General features: G+C 36.7%; 1 protein-coding gene across 4 annotated transcripts in view; it reads left to right on the forward strand.

Annotated features, from left to right (window-relative positions):
- Nucleotides 1-19,400, forward strand: part of LOC144976813 (uncharacterized) — a 20,234-nt gene continuing 834 nt past the window's right edge. Inside the window, exons 1-7 of one of the 4 annotated variants that reach the window (XM_078921292.1) lie at nucleotides 1-121; nucleotides 5,623-5,877; nucleotides 8,041-8,164; nucleotides 10,269-10,381; nucleotides 13,715-13,830; nucleotides 15,275-15,369; nucleotides 17,179-19,400. The exon at nucleotides 17,179-19,400 is cut by the window's right edge and continues 834 nt beyond it. In XM_078921292.1, coding sequence (XP_078777418.1) covers nucleotides 5,635-5,877; nucleotides 8,041-8,164; nucleotides 10,269-10,381; nucleotides 13,715-13,830; nucleotides 15,275-15,369; nucleotides 17,179-18,002 — 1,515 coding nt within the window. In that variant the 5' untranslated portion in view covers nucleotides 1-121; nucleotides 5,623-5,634 and the 3' untranslated portion in view covers nucleotides 18,003-19,400. Of the gene's footprint in view, nucleotides 420-5,622; nucleotides 5,878-6,514; nucleotides 6,544-6,819; nucleotides 6,840-8,040; nucleotides 8,165-10,268; nucleotides 10,382-13,714; nucleotides 13,831-15,274; nucleotides 15,370-17,178 lie in introns of those variants that run through there. The other 3 variants (XM_078921290.1, XM_078921293.1, XM_078921294.1) reach the window with 3 other exon arrangements.

The following is a 19,400-nucleotide window of genomic DNA, read 5'->3' on the forward strand; positions in this document are numbered from 1 at the left end:
CGCGTAAATTGTTCATTGATGAGTCTAAATTGGGAACCCGGGGGGAGGACGCGTGAGCAGGTATTAAAGGAGACTTCCAGCGGATGAATTCATTTGGGATACAAACGAACGCTTCAAAGAAGTTAGTTAAAAGTGCCATTGTTCTTAGTTGTTGTTTGTTGTTTTTAGAGGAAGCAAGTTGTAAATTTTGTACACACCCGCTGGAAATAGTATTGTGACGAGTTGATTCAGATATCTAAAACTAAATGTCTAGTAAAAATAATAAAGTATAAAACAGATTAAAAATAAACGTATTTTGCCAGCGCAGGGTATAGTTTCAGAAAGAAAGAAAACTAAATTCAATACATTTTGGGTCATTTTCATTTCAAAAAATTACTATTGGTATCTTGTTCATCCCAAATCAACACCGTTTTGAAAAGGTATGTCTCATATATCATTTTAAAAATTCTTCTCTGTTTTTTGTGTGTATACACTCATGTAAAAAGCTTGCGATATATATATATATATATATATATATATATATATATATATATATATATATATATATATATATATATATATATATATAAACATTTGAAACATTTGGAGTGTATTTGGAAATTCAGGGAATTATTTGCACGTAACTATCCTTATGCGCATTTTATTGTTTGCTATAAAAATAGTGCTAAACCTCTGTAGCAGGTAAGAGATTGTCATATGTTGTTTAACTATGTGGGTTGATTATAAAATAAAAATAAAAAATAAAATTCCCTTTATTAATAATAATAATAATAAAAATACTTTATTGCATCCCAAAAAGGAAATTTTTTGTACAGACGTGTTATAATTTACACAATAAAAATACAATGGAAATAGGATGTATATATAAAATAAATAAATAAATAAAAAAAAAATAAAAAATAAAAAAAGGAGCAGCTCTATAACCAGAGCTGCGCTTTATAATATGAATAATATCAACACTGTAAAATAGTTAAAACTGTCACTATAAATTGAAAATTGAAAAGATTGAAAAACAAATAAATTAATAAATTAATATTTATATTTAAAAAAAGTAAAAATGAGAAATAATTATATAAAATGATTATTGCTTGTTGTTATAAAGCCTAATACTGGACGGCAGAAAAGATTTTCGGTGTCTCTCTGTTTTCGTTGAAATAGAGAAAGGGCGACCACTTCTTTCTGACATAATAATTGATGGTCTTAGTGGATGATACTGGTCATTTAATATTTTAGTTATTTTAGTTATACAAAATTTCTCGTATAAAAAATCTACATCGTCAACATCATTTATATAGCGTTTAATGGATTTTTTAATATTTGAATTTATTTTGTTCCTTTCCACTGCAAAGCAATTGCCTCCCCAAGCTGTTATACAAAATGACAAAACACTTTCGATTACTGCTCTATAAAATAATGTGCAGAGGGTTTTATCTATTCTAAACTGAGAGAGTTTTGATAAAAAAATATGTACGTCTGCACATCTTATGCCTAATTATTTTCAAGTGTTCATCCCACTTGAGCCTGTCATCAATCGTTACACCAAGGTATTTGTAGTGAGGAACTCGCTGGACGAATTGGTCCTTTAATTTTAACGGTTCTATCGGTTCCTTCACTCTCCTAAAGTCAATCACTAGCTCCTTTGTCTTGCTTATGTTAAGCTCTAGGTGGTGGGCATCACACCAAGACACAAATCTATCAATTTCTTGCCTATAAGCCACTTCGTTGCCATTTGTTATGAGGCCTTGAAGAGCGGTGTCATCTGCAAACTTTATTAAAGGTACACTCAGGTTTTGACTTATACAGTCATTCGTGTATATTGTGAATAATACAGGGGACAATACACAACCTTGAGGAGCACCAGTATTTGTAGTTATACAAGAAGATTTGTTTTGTCCTAATTGAACATATTGTGCTCTCTCCGTAAGAAATTCGAGCACCCAAGCAATTATATACTTGTTTAAATTCAGACTAGTCAATTTTTGAACAACCAACTGAGGTTGCATTGTATTGAACGCTGAAGAAAAATCTGCAAAAAGTAATCTGCAATAGCTCCTAGCGTGATCTAGATGCCTGTAGATGTTGTTTGTAAACAGCAAAATGGCATCCTCTACGCCACGTCCTGGTTTGTAAGCAAATTGATGACTATCACTCAATGGCATAAACTGATTCCTAATTTTAACAAGAACAAGTTTTTCTAAAGATTTCATGACTATTGAAGTCAGCGCAACAGGTCTGAGATCGTTCATAGTTTCAAGTTTTTCTTTTTTTGGAACAGGAATAATTTTTGAAGTTTTCCAAATTTCAGGGATCGAAACGCATTGGAGGGACCAGTTAAAAATATGTGTATAAATGGGGGAAAGCTGATGGGCACATTCTTTTAATAGTTTTCCTTTCAATCCATCCGGCCCAGCAGCCTTCCTCTCGTTTAGTTTCGAAAATACGAATCTCGTTTCCTCCTCACTGACCTCAATAGTCATTTCATCTTCCAAAGCCCTGTCTAATTTATGTTTTTCATTTTCAATATCAAATTTGTTTGCTGTGTCGAAACGTGAATAAAATTTATTTAAAGTTTCAATTTCGAAATCTTCTGATATAATCGTGGGCTTTGGATTATAGTTAACAGCAGTTTTAAGCCCCCGCCACGTGTCCCGTATATCCCCAGAAGAAAAGCATTTTTCAATTTTATTTTTGTACTTGTCTCTACAACTAGATATTACCCTCTTTATCTCTTTTTGTTTTGTTTTCAGATCTTTTTTGTTTCCACTAGTATAGAGAGTTTTCTTTTGGTTCAATAAAAGTTTTAGATCTTTTGTTATCCAAGGCTTGTTGTTAGGATAATATTTTATTTCTTTTTTACAAGACACTAGCTGTTCACAGAATTTTAATTACTCACTCACACAGTCATTCAGCTCATCCACACTATCACATGATTCGATAAAAACATTCCAGTCAGTGCATTCAAAACAACCACGCAAATCTTCACACACACTTCCGTTCCAGATCTGTACACTTTTCTTTACTGGTTTTACACGTTTAAAAACAGGGCGGTAGGTGGGGAGTAGCAAGAGCATGCAGTGGTCAGATAAACCTAATGGGGCGCGGGGTAAACATTTATAACTATTTTTAATATTACACAAGAATAAATCTAATGTTTTTTTGTCCCTTGTCTCGCAGTCCACGTATTGATGAAGTCCCGGGAGAGTAAAATCGTTACATTGGTTAAAATCGCCAGTGACCATCAATACGGCATCGGGTGACTTAATTTGAATGTCCTGTATTTCTTTCCTCAAAATATTTTTCGCTGTGGTGTTGTCTGATGATGGTGGAATGTAGACGTTGATGATGATGACATGAGTATATTCCCGGGGTAGATAATATGGTCGTGACGAAACAGTAATAAATTCAATATAGTCGTCACAATACATTTTCTTTATATGACAGTTATTGGGGTGGCACCATTTGTTGTTAATATATGTGCACACCCCACCCCCAGTTCGTTTATTTACATTAGTCCGATCTCCTCGAAATAGTGAATATTGTTCAATATTAAAACATGATGATGGTATGTGAGGAGATAGCCAAGTCTCTGTTAACGCTATTATGGAGGCTTGACGATAGTCACTATTAAAACGACACAGTGAAAACAGTTCATCAATTTTATTTTTCAGTGATCTTACATTACCTGTCACTACACAGGGTAAAAATGGACGAAAAGGCCGTCTGTTAAATTTTGTTTTTATTCCTCCTTTTCTCCCCCTCTTCTTACTTTAATAAACGATGTGTCAATAGTGGGTGGTGGGGGTGACACGGATTGGAGGGATCGGAGAGTCTCTGGAGTATAAGTTTTCGATAGGCTTTTGGCAGCAAAATTACAGGCTAAAACACCATTTATGCTTATAAATATACTAATAAATATAAAAATCAGGAACAATATATACTTCACATCCATTTTGAATAAAAATTAGGCGTAAATTCCGACGATTGAATGATAAATGAATAAAAATATGTGTAGAAAATAGGTAAACATTCACAACACGTCTGTTGTCGCCGGAAGCCAGCGCCAAGGGGAAATTTGTCTTTAGGGTCTATTCCAAGGGAAGACTGGAATAACTCAGGCGTCAGCCGCAAAGTGAGCTAGGGCGAGGTGACTTGCTCAAGGCAACACAACGCAGCGGCGGGTGATTGAATTCGGCACCTTTCGGGTAGGAAGCAAAGACCGTACCACTGAGCCACGCTGCTCCTAATATACAACAAGTTAATAATAATAATAATAATAATAATAATAATAATAATAATAATAATAATAATAATAATAATAATAACAATATATTTCTACAACGCCTAAGCATCCACTTAAACCTGTTCTGTAACGCTTTACAATGAACTCAAACGCACAATCACCACATACACACACACACACACACACACATACATACACACAGACGCTCACACATATGTATATATTTTTAAAAAATGATTGACGGATGTATTTTAGTAAAAGAATTTTAAGAACAATTCAATCTTTCAATCTTTAACCTTTCCCTTGAAAAAGGAATACATAACCCCGGTTGAATTTCAATAGCAAAGAAAATAAATTAAAAACCTGACAACTAATGAGTCCTTTTTATATAATTTCTAAACAAAGTTTGCGATTATATATTTTTTTTTCGAGTATAAAGTGAATATCGAAAAAAAACAAAACGACTTATGTCTTATGAATGCTGTAGAATTATTTGCAAAATTTTGGGGAATGTGACTGTGATTTTGCGGCTATGTGGTCTAGTGGTATGACACTCGCTTTCGGATCGGAAGGTCCTGGGTTCGAGCCTCGTTCGGCGCATAGTTGAGTCCTTGGAAAAGACTCTTTACTCACATTCTCTCACCGTACTCAGGTGTAAAATGAGTACTTGGCCGTTAACGTTGTCTTTGTCCGAAAAATTGTAATATCGCCTAAAAGGCGTCATGTCCCGTCCCACATGTTAACTGTTGCTGTTGACCAGGGACCTCTTATAAAGCTCTTTGAACACATTAAGTGGATATTGTGCTATATAATAGATTAATTTTTAAAAATTCTGTCTTTCAGTTGTGTCCAGGACAACTCGCGTATTAACAATAATTCGGTAAACATTACGTTTGGCTGATCCACACACTCCTGCTCATTAATTTCATTTTGTGCCATCAGTTAGTCTAGTCTAATGAATGTCGTAAAACTGAGGTGACTCCATATAAAAACAAAACAAAACAAAACAACACAAAACAAAACAAAACTACAAAAACACTCGGTACTACGTGCCTACCATTTTGTGATAATAGGTTACCGGTCAGTTAAACGTATCATAACAAGCCCTTACTTCTTCATTCATATTAAAATACTGGTCAACACCATTATCTTCATCATCATCATCATCATCATCATCATCATCATCATCATCATCATCATCATCATCATCATCATCATCATCATCATCACCACCATCATCATCATCATCATCAACATCATCATCATCATCATCCTCCTCTTCCTCCTCCTCCTCCTCCTCATGATCATCATCATCATTTCAACATCCCCTTTATCTCTCTGTTTACAACAATCACTACTAACACTTCTATCTTTTTTTGCAGGCATCATCAACCATGCGCTGCCGAGAGTTGTTTCTATTCCTCGTCATTTGCCTTGTGGCTGGCGAGGCGGCGTTGAACAGAGAAAAGAGGAGCGAAGACTTCGATCCGGCAGACTTGGTCGTTGATGTCAAATTCACAAACAAAAAGAACAAAGCAATCACCGAGTTCACCCAGGAAGAGAAGGACAACCTCGTGAACATTCACAATGCCTATAGGAGTCTGGTCAGACCTTATGCAGCCAACATGATTGAACTGGTGAGACATTTAAAATTGTGCTGCTTTGTGGTCTGGTGGTGGTCAGACCTTTTGCAGCCAACATGATTGAACTGGTGAGACATTTAAAATTGTGCTGCTTTGTGGTCTGGTGGTGGTCAGATCTTATGCAGCCAACATGATTGAACTGGTGAGCCATTTAAAATTGTGCTGCTTTGTGGTCTGGTGGTGGCCAGATCTTATGCAGCCAACATGATTGAACTGGTGAGACATTAAAAATTGTGCTGCTTTGTGGTCTGGTGGTGGTCAGATCTTATGCAGCCAACATGATTGAACTGGTGAGCCATTTAAAATTGTGCTGCTTTGTGGTCTGGTGGTGGTCAGATCTTATGCAGCCAACATGATTGAACTTGTGAGACATTAAAAATTTTGCTGCTTTGTGGTCTGGTGGTGGTCAGACCTTATGCAGCCAACATGATTGAACTGGTGAGCCATTTAAAATTGTGCTGCTTTGTGGTCTGGTGGTGGTCAGATCTTATGCAGCCAACATGATTGAACTGGTGAGACATTTAAAATTGTGCTGCTTTGTGGTCTGGTGGTGGTCAGATCTTATGCAGCCAACATGATTGAACTGGTGAGACATTCAAAATTGTGCTGCTTTGTGGTCTGGTGGTGGTCAGACCTTATGCAGCCAACATGATTGAACTGGTGAGACATTTAAAATTGTGCTGCTTTGTAGTCTGGTGGTGGTCAGATCTTATGCAGCCAACATGATTGAACTGGTGAGACATTTAAAATTGTGCTGCTTTGTGGTCTGGTGGTGGTCAGATCTTATGCAGCCAACATGATTGAACTGGTGAGACATTTAATATTGTGCTGCTTTGTGGTCTGGTGGTGGTCAGATCTTATGCAGCCAACATGATTGAACTGGTGAGCCATTTAAAACTGTGCTGCTTTGTGGTCTGGTGGTGGTCAGATCTTATGCAGCCAACATGATTGAACTGGTGAGACATTTAAAATTGTGCTGCTTTGTGGTCTGGTGGTGGTCAGATCTTATGCAGCCAACATGATTGAACTGCTGAGACATTTAACCCTCTCCTTACCAATTATTCGGTACGATCCAACCAGCACTTTTATCATTCAGATTTCTTTTGTAAATCACAAAAATGAAAGAAAAATGTTTTATTATAGCTATAAAAACGCGACACTGTGTTGTAGAGTTCATTTTGCTGATCAATTTTATGCATAGAATATTTTGTTGCTTCTCTATTTGATCGAGTAAGGAAAAACTATTTTGTGTTGGGCGGGTGTGAAGTTTTGGGAAAAATTCTGAAAATAGTTGGTAATGAAAAGGTTAAAATTGTGCTTATTGTGGTCTGGTGGTATGACACGACTTGTCCTCGGATCGGTAGGTCCCTGGTTCGAGTCCTTTTCTAGGTAGCACAAAAGTTGAGTAACTGGAAAAGTTCTTTTTTCATATTCTCTTACCGCACTCAGGAGTAAAATGAGTACCATTAACATCGTTGTGTCTGTTGAAAAAAGCCCAATAATAGCGCCTTACGTGTGTTATGTCTTTTATTAAGAGTTGCAGTTGGCTTAGAAACTCTTTCACAGCAAAGGGCATCAAGCAATTGCTATTTCCGTTTCATGTTACAAAAACCTAATGGCTCTGGACTACTTACTGTACGATGTGTATCACAAATTTTCACTTACATCAAAGAGTAGAAATTGTTGACACTCGTGTGTATTCACAATGGATTAACATTTTCAATTTTTTACTTCTTTTATTTTACAAAAAAATATAGGCTCATGAGAGCCCATGTTCCATTTCATTATGATTATGATTACTTATTATTACAAAATAAGACATTGCGCAGTCATTTTTGACGCTCGAGAGTAAAGTTATACATTTTATGTTACTTCCACTATTTAGTTCCTTTTGAAGCCTGTGTTATTTCATTGAGAAGATTGACTTCTAGATCATTAAGGCCTACGGAGCCGGAGTCTATCCCAGTTTTTCGTGACCCTCGACCGGACATTTATCATTTCCGGTCATTCGCAATGTAATCTCCATCGTATCTAACAGATCAAGCTACTTATCCAATACTGAGTTGACAAAGGCTAATAAGAAAATTCCAAAACAAAACAAAAACAAGAACATTACAATAAATGTGTTTACTTTTTCACTTTCTTTTCACCCGTCAGACTTGGGACGACGAAATTGCTGCCTTCGCCCAAGATTGGGCAAACAATTGCACAGCTACCCACAGGTCAAACAGGAACCTTGGCCAATGGATTAACATGGGAGAGAATCTGTACTGGTGGTACGGTGAGTGTAACGGAAATATTTACATTATTTAGAAAACCAGCATAAACCGGTTATAAACAATAAAAAATTGAATTTGGATTTGAAGCTCTCGATCTATCTTGTAAAATTTGAATAGATTAAAATGATTTGATTGAAAAGGATGATATCTGCACACTCAGCAACAAACAGAGACACACACAATAAGTATATATATATATATATATATATATATATATATATATATATATAATATATATATATATGGATGGACACATAAAACGAAATCGTTAGGAGGCTCTCAAACCACTGAATAGATATCAAACACATTTTTATAAGTGGCCGAGTGGTTAAGGCATTATTGAACTGTGACCCTGAAGGACCCGGGTTCGAGCAGCATTTCAGTTTTTTTCTTCCCCCTCCCCCCTTGGGCAAGATACGTAACTCCCACTTTGCTCACTTTCGACAACATGGGTGATTCCTGTTGACATTAGACATCTTGTATGATTGATTATCTACATTGGTTCACGGAATGCAGAGGCAACGGTATCTAATGATACCGTTCTCTTTTGTTCCATATGTAGAGAGTATGTTTTGGAGCCATAATAATGGATTATAGCGGAAAAAAAGGGGGGGGGGGGTAGGGGTCTAAAAAAGTCTCATCTACAAGCAAAGACTAATTTCCGGCTCAGTTACGATCGCGTTATGGTGGAAATAATTCACAATTCGACTACAATTGAGATTATCGCGGTTGCTGTAGTGTGAAACATACAATAGCAATTGTTTGCTACCCTTTGTTTAGGACGCTAGTCTATCACTTTCTGCAGGATCTAACAGACCCAGTTATCCGATCACTTCTTGGTGGGCGGGGCACGGGGGGGGGGGGGGGGGGTCCGGAAAAATAATCCTGTCTTCACCCAGGGATGAGTCCCTTTGCGCTTGAAGCGAGTGCTCAACGAACTGAGCTATCTGACGTTTCTGATCGTACGAGACGGTCCTTTTGAGAGTTCAGCTTAAAATGTAATCACGGAAATGGACAATTTTGGTAGTAACCAGTAGTCATTATTAAAGAATCCAGATTTCACGATCAAATCTTCATTGTCACCCCAAAACCTTTCATTTCTCAACTGCAATGCAAGCCTGGAAAGATGTTAACAAAGTGTAGAAAGTAGGAGAGCATGTTGTTGAACGTTTTAACGAGCTGATAATATTGAATGTGGATGAATGATTTTGAACATGAGCGGTTGTTGTTAAACGTTGTTTTTTTTTCTTTTTCTTGTTTTTTTTTTCGATTTCATCCAAGTGCATGGATAGTGATTTTGCAAGGACTCCATGTCCAGTACCTATGGGGTACAAAAAAAAAAAAAGAAATCTAGATTACTTTTATTCGTTGTATTGCGTTTTATTTAGCGCAATGATTTAGCGGCTATGTGGTCTAGTGTTATGATACTGGCTTTCGGATCGGAAAGTCCTGGGTTCGAGCCTCCTTGAAAAAGGCTTTTTACTCACATTATCTCACCATACTCAGGTGTAAAACGAGTACCTGGCCGTTAACAGCATATCGCCTAACAGGCGTCATGTTTCGTTCTACATGTTATGTGTAGTTGTTGGGCAGGGACCCCTTGTAAAACGCTTTGAGCATGTTTAGTGGATATTGCGCTATATAAAGCTCAATTTTATTTTTTACTTATCGGGTGAAAAAAAATGAAACATGGATTACTTGTATTCGTTTTATTGCGTTTTTTTTTTTGCGCAATGATAATATTTTCTTAACCGTTCAAATCTCCCATTTCAGGTCATGAGAGACCACAATTAAAAAAAAACAAACAAACGTGTCCATAAAGGACCGATGAATGCAATAGATAGTATTCGTTTGGCAAAGAAACTCACAACATTTTCATCCGGAAGTATATCGGACAAACACACAAAACTAGGTGTAACCTTCAACGTTTATTGTCTGGTTAATACAGTTTAGAGAGAATTACTCACAAACATGGATGGCAAAAAAAACAAACAACCCAATAACATAGGCCTATGTGATGTAATCTTCATTCTATTCATATCTTGCATCTTGCATGGTTAGTAAAAAACTAAAACAATTATTTACTTATGTCATTCTTAACTCCAGGAGGAGCGTACAACGAGGGAAAAGCAGTGAAATATTGGTGGGACGAGGTCCAGTATTACACCATGTCCACAAAGAAATGCGTATCCGGTGAAGTTTGTGGCCATTATATTACGGTAAATCCTCAGACTTTCCCTAATGCTGTAATTGAAAAAGTAATAAATTCCTAACAAATATAATATTTGATAAGCCTTTTAGGGCTATATATTAAGCCTCTCCTTTGCCAGCCATAGGAAAATTGTCACATTTGTTACGATACAACAACCAACATTTTTCTCATTCAGATTTCTTTTGCGGCTATGTGGTCTTGTGGTATGCCGCTCGCTTTTGGATCGGCAGGTCCTGAGTTCGAGCCTCGCGGCGCATAGTTGAGTCCTTGGAAAAGGCTCCTTACTCACATTTTTTCACCGTCCTCAGGTGTAAAATAAGTACCTGACAAAACTACACTATTTTCGGAGAGAGACAAAGCTGTTAACGGTCAGGTACTCATTTTACACCTGAGTACGGTGAGAGAATATGTGACGTGGCGCGACGGTTTGGTCCGGAAGGTACATTTTGGACATTTGGACCTTTTGGTATTTCTGAATAGATCATTCTTTTCTCTTTAATTTGATACCTGTTTCATTAATGTATCATATTTTTTGGCTGAGTTATACAAGATTGAAATTGGGAGGTTCCTGCTAATCTCAGATCCAAAATTCAGAGAAATTTGCATTTAAAGATTTTACACACATCACCATAGCAACGGCATGTTATATTTCAGCTATCGTAATGACATTTGGCATGCGTTTTATATAACATGTGATTAACATGTGTGTAAAATTATATTTAATTTGGTCCATCAGCTTTTACACAACACTCGTTTTTGTAATGGCGATATTTTTGTGAATTGACCCTCGAGTGAAAAAATAAACCCAACAAATAGCACTCATACTTTTATCCATTTTAACAGTGCAATGTTTATTTAAAGTTAGCTGTGATATCGGCACTATTTCACAAGATCTGCAATTCTGGAAAGTCTTCACAAATTAACTGGCGAAAGTAGCCGAGGGATTACAGTCGATTGACTGAAAAGCGAAAGGCCGTGAGTAAGTCAGACAATCTAACACTTCAAACTTGAAACAAAGGAATGAAAATAGTGTCAACTCAACCATAATTTCTCTTACTCGATCGATGTGTTCAAATTTGATTGAGCTATTGGCGGGGGGTGGGGGGAGGGGGGGAGGTGTGGATATTGGGGGGGGGGGGGGAGGGAGGAGGTGGTGGTAACAGCTCTTTGCACTCAGAAAGGAAAGAGTCCTCACCCACTCGGTTATTTTCTTTCATTTTCAACATCCTCCTGCATGCCCCCCCCCCCGCCCTCTCTCTCCTCTTCCTCCCTTCTTCCCCCCCCCCCCTCTCTCTCTCTACTTCCTGTTCCATCATTCTCTTTTTCATTTCATAATCACTCTCTTCATTTTGTCTCGTCCTATTCACTATAGCTATCTCTTTCTATCGGTCTGTCCATTAACTCGTTTCTGTTAGTCTTCCTCCCCCCCCCCCCCCCCCCCCCCCCCCCCCCCACCCCCGTCTCTCACTCCTCCTTTACCGCTCGTCCTCTCTCTATCTGCCTCCTCCCTGTTCCAACAATCCCTTTAATTCCATAGTCAATCTTTTAATTTTATCTTGTCCTCCCGTCCTGGTAACCATCTATATCTATCTGTCTATCCACTAGCTCTTTATTTTATTCATCCCCACATTCCATCCTCCCATCTCCAGTCAACACTCGTTCAGCGAATCATTCGAGGCAAGCGCACGATCACGCTCACGCCCACAACACCACAATCTCCTCGCCTCTGACGAGCTCAATACAATTATCGGCCGAATCTAATAAGTTAAATTATTCATTTGACAAAATATCTCATAAAATTCAGTTTATAATGAAGCAAGATTTTGAATTTCTTGCAACATCAACTCTAACAACAATCGTGCAGCGTAAGCGGCCATTTTGCATAACTTATGACCATGTGATCCCGAGGACCAATGAGAGAGAAGGATTCAAGGGGTTTTCCGTTGGTAACTATGCAATGACCTACTTCTGTTTACATAATTGGAATTTGACTACCCTCTTTCGGGCTTATAATTTGACCACAAGATGGGGTCAATGGGCTAAAAATAGCATTGCGAAGGCAGGAATGGAGTTCCCCTTTGAGAAAAAGTTATAGGTTACCAGATTGGCGTCCTTTTGCTAAGCTTAAAGAGTCGTTAACGAACGTCAAAATGATCCCTCTTTCAATGGGTGAAAACAGGTTATACTCTCTTTAAAGATTAAATTTATATACTTTAAGACTGTTTTTAATGAAAAGGGTACGATTTTATGATAGAAAAATACCTTAAAAAGTCAAAAATTGAAAAAAACGCATTTTGACAATTTTAGTCACTTTTCAAATATAATGGCCGTTTTCTCAGTTCAGCTAGATGTACCTTCCGGACCGAACCGTCTCGCGACATCACATATGAGTAAATAGCGTTCTCCAAGGACAACTATGCTCAGAGCGAGGCTCGAACCCAGGACCTTCCGATCTGAAAGCGAGTGGCATACCACGAGACAACATAACCGCACATAGATGTTTTTTCCCTTCAAAATAAAGTTTAGTTTAATCGATCATTATTTGAAGGATAATATTATTTTGGCCAAAATGTTTATATAGACTAGAATCTCGGTGTTGCCGCTTGATGTTTTTATGAATTGAATGCTTTTGTGAGTTTTATTCACTTCCAGAAACCATCGAGCAAAAAAAACGAAATGATATTTATATGCATGTCGCCCTTATTATAGGATTCAGTAATCTGATGTCACGTCCGCCGAGCAACGAGCAGCTTGGTTCTAAACAAAGAAAATCGGTACTTTTTATTCTTCATGCGGGCTAGAACTTTTTCACATGTCATGTGATCAGAATGTAAAAAGTCAAAACATGATCAGATATATAATGTTTGTCTCCCCTGCATACACTTTTATGCTCATCGGAGAAGTATTTCATTAGGACGTACGCATTTCCCCGATAGTTTAGAACCAGTTTACTAAGTTAATATGCGTCATTACGAGGGAAGTGATGTCACGACTGTTGAAGCCTATTACGTTCATTGTGTTGGACCCAACAAAGGGACATAATCTATGACAAATGCGTTTCCTTACTAGCAAAGAGCGTGTAGGTAACGATTGTTATGTTACCAAGCACTCTCACTTCCCGCTTTTGGTGAAGCCACGCATTTTCCGTCTTCTACTCGTATTTTCTTCATTGTATCGGTAAGCCTAGCGCGCATGATACACGCGGAGCACACCCACCTCGCTGTCTCGCCTGGCACACGACAATAGCATTGCGGTTAAGAGAAGTGAGAGCTCTTGGTAACTACGTTACCCTACACACTCTTTGTTACTAGTGAGCCACTTTGACTCGTCTGTCTTTCAGATGGTCTGGGGAGTCACGGAGAAAATCGGATGTGGGGTGGCTCGTTGTGACCGATTGTGGGACCATGAAGACTACGGGAGGGGCGCCTATTACTTTGTCTGTAACTACAGTGGAAGGTGGGCCTGATTGTGTGAGTGAGTGAGTGAGTGAGTGAAAGTGAGAGTGAGAGCACTAATCTTACTATTATTTAAGATGCTGCTGCTACATCAACAATAACAAGGATTACTACTACTACTACTACTACTACTACTACTACTACTACTACTACTACTACTACTACTACTACTACTACTACTACTACTACTACTACTACTACTACTACTACTACTACTACTACTACTACTACTACTACTACTACTATTACTTCTGTTACTACTACTACTACTACTACTACTACTACTACTACTACTACTACTACTACTACTACTACTACTACTATTATTTCTGTTACTACTACTACTACTACTACTACTACTACTACTACTACTACTACTACTACTACTACTACTACTACTACTACTACTACTACGTCTACTACTATTACTTCTGTTACTACTACTACTACTACTACTACTACTACTACTACTACTACTACTACTACTACTACTACTACTACTACTTACTACTACACTACTACTACTTACTACTACTACTACTACTACTACTACTACTACTACTACTACTACTACTACTTACTACTACTACTACTATATACTACTTCTACTACTACTAACTATACTTACTACTACTACTACTACTACTACTATTACTACTATACTACTACTATATATACTACTATACTACTACTACTACTATACTACTACTACTTATACTACTACTACTACTACTATACTACTACTACTATACTATTACTACTACTATACTACTATACTACTACTATACTCTACTACTACTACTACTACTACTACTTACTACTACTACTACTACTACATACTACTATACTTACTACTACTACTACTACTACTACTACTACTACTACTACTACTACTACTATCTACTACTACTTACTACTACTACTAATACTACTACTACTACTACTACTACTACTACTACTATACTTACTACTACTACTACTATACTACTACGACTACCTACTTACGCTACACTACTAATCTACTACTAATTATGATATTACTATTAGCTATATCTATATCACTATTTTAATTATTATTATTATTATCATTATTATTATATTATTCTATTATTTTTATTATTATTATTATTATATTATTATATTATTATTATTATTATTATTATTATTATTATTATTATTATTATTATTATTATTATTATTATTATTATTATTATTATTATATTTATTATTATTATTATTATTATTTATTATTATTATATTATATTATTATTATTATATTATTATTATTATTATTATTATTATTATTATTATTATATTATTATTATTATTATTATTATTATTATTATTATTATTATTATTATTATTATTATTATTATTATTATTATCATTATTATTATACTATCTCAACTGCCTCACTGGAATTCACCACATCTTTCGCTCCAAAGGTTCATCAGTTATACAAAACCGTACACCGCCACTGACGTGCCCTGCTCCTCCTGTCACAACACTGCATATCCAAAATGTCGGAATAATCTGTGTGGTAAGTGTGCTGCCGTTTGTTTTGTTTTTTTTTTGGAAAGAACACAGCATGTGCCATGGACCCCAAAATACCCAACAACTCGTAGTCTTCCGTCTCTAATCGGTATCTTATTGAAATATAAAAAATGCTGAAAAAACTGAATCAATGGAAAAAAACATGGGCGTTTATATAAACAACAAATGAATATAACAGCTTCAAAAAATCAACAACCCAACCCGGAACGTTTCGGGCTCAAAACCTTTCCTCAGCCAACAACCAAAAAAAAAACCCAACAAAACAATAAAGACATAAATACATTACTAAATTCCAGATTGACGACAATCGTCAATGAAAGTTTCATTTATCGTGTTTTCTTGATAAAGGGGAAACCCGAAACTTCTACAGTATATGTGCGGCTATGTGATCTTGTGGTATGACACTCGCTTTCGGATCGGAAGGTCCTGGGTTCGAACCTCGCTCGGCGCATAGTTGAGTAATTGGAGAAAGCTCTTTACTCACATTCCCTCACCGTACTTATGTGTAAAATGAGTACCTGGCCGTTAACAGCGTTGTCTCTGTCCGAAAAAAATGTAATATCGCTTAACAGGCGTCATGTCCCGTCCTAAATGTTAAATGTTGCTGTTAGCCATGACCCTTGTAAAGCGCTTTGAGCACATTTTAGTATATATTGCGCTATATAAAAGCTCCATTTAAAAAATATGTTTTCGTTTAATAAACTGAAGCTTACATTTCAATACTTATCGTTATTATTTCCAAAATGAGATGAAAAGGAGGAAATAATCAGATTAAGCGTTCATCATTACACGCGTCAAACAAATAGTGTTAAGTGCCAGCTAGCCGCTCGTCCTCATCTGTTAATCTTGACAGATGGAAGCCCTGCTGACTGTAAACTTATTTAGAAAGATGAGTCTCATTAATAATCATGAGCTGGATTTGTGCAAATAATGAATCAACTTTAGCGAGACTGAATATAGTCCAAGAGGCGCAGCGTGGCTCAGCGGTACGGTCATTGCTTCGTTCCTGAAAGGTACCGAGTTCGATCACCCGTCGCTGCGCTGTGTGGCATTGAGCAAGTCATCTCGCACTAGCTCAGTTTGCGGCTGACGCCTGGGTTTTTTCCTGTCTTCCCTTGGAATAGACGCTGGAGACAAATTTCCCCTATGGGATGAATAAAGGGAATTTTATATATTTAAAAAAAAATTAAAAATTTTACTTTTTGGTCATAAATACAGACCTGGGTATTTGGTAAGAAGACAGTCCTAATGATGCTCGACCCGCGTTTCATTTCTCTTAATAATGTCTAAGAGACAAGCGTATGTTATGTCTGAGAAAAGATACCAGGTGTCGCACAAGCTGCTTTTGAGAATATGGAAACATAAGAGTAAAAGAATAATCGTCACATCCCTGATTTTACTTAAGATTTATCAATTTTTGTTTTCATGAATAATGCAAGGAACGGGATATCTATAGTGTGGTATGACACTCTCTTTCGGATCGGAAGGTCCGACAGAGACAACGCTGTTAACGGTCAGGTACTCATTTTACACCTGAGTGCGGTGAGAGAATGTGAGTAAAGAGCCTTTTCCAAGGACTCCATTATGCGCTGAGCGAGACTCGAACCCAGAACCTTCCGATCCGAAAGTGAGATTCATACCACTAGACCACATCGGCGCAAATGTTATCTTCAGATAAGTAAACATTCTTTCAAACCTCGTTAGATTATCTTACTCTAACTGAAATGACATGCTTTTAAAATAAGTTTTTCTGTTGTATACCAGCTCATTGTGAATTGATATCTTGTTTACTCAGTGACAGAAGATATGCTGTACAGTGGCGAAGGTTATGACGGCACCACAGACATGGTGGGCCTATACCGAAGCATAAACTACACCTCGCCCATTGAGGGAGGATCGAGTACAGCATATATGTCAACAATAACCAGTGGTCAAACAAGTATCACCACTAGCCAAGCCCCAACAACATCTTCTTCTGGTGTGACAACAACCGTGAAAGAACCAACAACCACACAAGAACCAACAACAACCACGCAAGAACCAACAACAAGCACACAAGAACCAACAACAACCGCACAAGAACCGACAACAACCGCACAAGAACCAACTACAACCACACAAGAACCAACTACAACCACACAAGAACCAACAACATCTACACAAGAACCAACAACAACAACAGAGAAAACGATAACAAGTACGAATGAACCAACAACGACAAAAGAATCGACTACAGCCCAAAAAGAATCGACAGCACAAGTCTCAACAACTACAGAACATCTACCCTCCACCTCCATGACAACACAAAGTGCCAGTGTTTTATCACAGGCATTCGAGAAAATTAATAACTACTGTCGAGGTCGTTCACGGGATTACGTACGCAACTTTTGCTGGCGACTTAACAATTTATTGAGAAATCTTTTGGGCCTTCCCAATGCACAGAGGAAAAAACGAGACCTTCCAGGTGATGAACTTGATACAGACACTCTGTCTTCAGAACAATTTGTTGAGGCATTTGGGGAAATCGACATTTACTGTGATGGACGAGACACCCAATATAAACGTAATGTTTGTTGGAGATTGGATAACAAGTTTAAAGAGTATTTGCATTTCCCGTAACCAGGGGATTTCAAGATTGACAAGTAAGGGATAATTTGGTCAATAAAAAACAAAACAAAAAACAACAAACCCAATATTATTTACTCATGGATGGACAGGCAAAGGGATGCATTTATGACGCACATCAGAATGGCTGACAATTCCCTCATAGATTATTTAAAGGATTTTCGAAGTATTTTAATTTGTAATCAAGGGAGCGTTTTAACGCTGGTAACATATCAAATCTTCTTGGATCAGAGGTTAAAGAGGTTTCAGGTTTTAAAACCTCGAGAGACTTATGAAATAAACTAAGGCTCTTTTGTATTAAAAATATAGCATAGCCACCAAAGGTTTATCGTAAACAAATGATCAAGGGTGTTTTCTATAGTACCTAATCGAGGGCCCGCTTTTTGTTGTAAAATAAATACAGGGTGTTTTTTTTTACAAATAACAAAAGTAAGGGCCTTTTTGGTGCAAAATTAGATTGAATGTCCATTCGTAGAATAATAAACAAGGGGAAATTTGTCACGTGAATAAACCAATGATCTTAGATAAAAATGACAAATCAAGGACCTTTTGAATATAAAATAAACATCAATGGACTTGCATAGAATAACAAACCAATGTAAAACTATAATCTGGGCTTTTTAAAAGTTAAGTTCCCTCCATAGAGTTACATATCTCAAGACCTTACAGAGTGTGATAAAAAATCAAGGGGCCTTTTGCAGAAGTCTTATGAAGTGAAGTCATCTAATTAAATCTTTTCAAAACACAGAATAACCGATTTACCTTTTATGATGTGTGTATAAGTTTCAATAATGTTTCTAAAGGATACTTAATGGTATATAATATGGTAATAATGTTTGCTATAGTTCCGACAAGACTTGATGATGATGATGATGAATAAATACAACTTTCACAAAGTTACTAAGAGATTGATTAGATAGCAAAATGAGATTAAGTCTCAAATATTTCCCTCAATGGTTTCATGAAAAATAATCTTAATTATCGGAGTGTAATATTATGCGATTCTTTCATCTCTTTGTATTTATTAAATGAGTTATTTTTACCGTGCTCAATAACACAGAGAGCTTGCGACTATGCATTATTGCATGCACGATAAAAATAATATATCGAGTTTAATAAATACAAAGAAGTGAAAGAATACGTTTATTCCACTTCTCCAAGTAAGATTATTAGACATAATTTTGTAACCAAATGTTATGGTACTTGTACTTCTATTCGCCCTAATTTAATTTGTATCTTTCTCCTTTTGCTTGAATGACAATTTGACCCAAAAATATAATCGTTGGATTTGTATTCATGCGCATCAAAAGAATATTTTTAATTGCTAATCAGCTGTCTTAAAACTAAAGGATGTTGCAGCACGCGACTTAAAATACATAATATTATATCTAA

Source organism: Berghia stephanieae, chromosome 7 (assembly GCF_034508935.2).
Source record: "Berghia stephanieae isolate SIO BIC M18660-M18661 chromosome 7, UCSD_Bste_1.3, whole genome shotgun sequence".
Classification (NCBI taxonomy): Eukaryota; Metazoa; Mollusca; class Gastropoda; order Nudibranchia; family Aeolidiidae; genus Berghia; species Berghia stephanieae.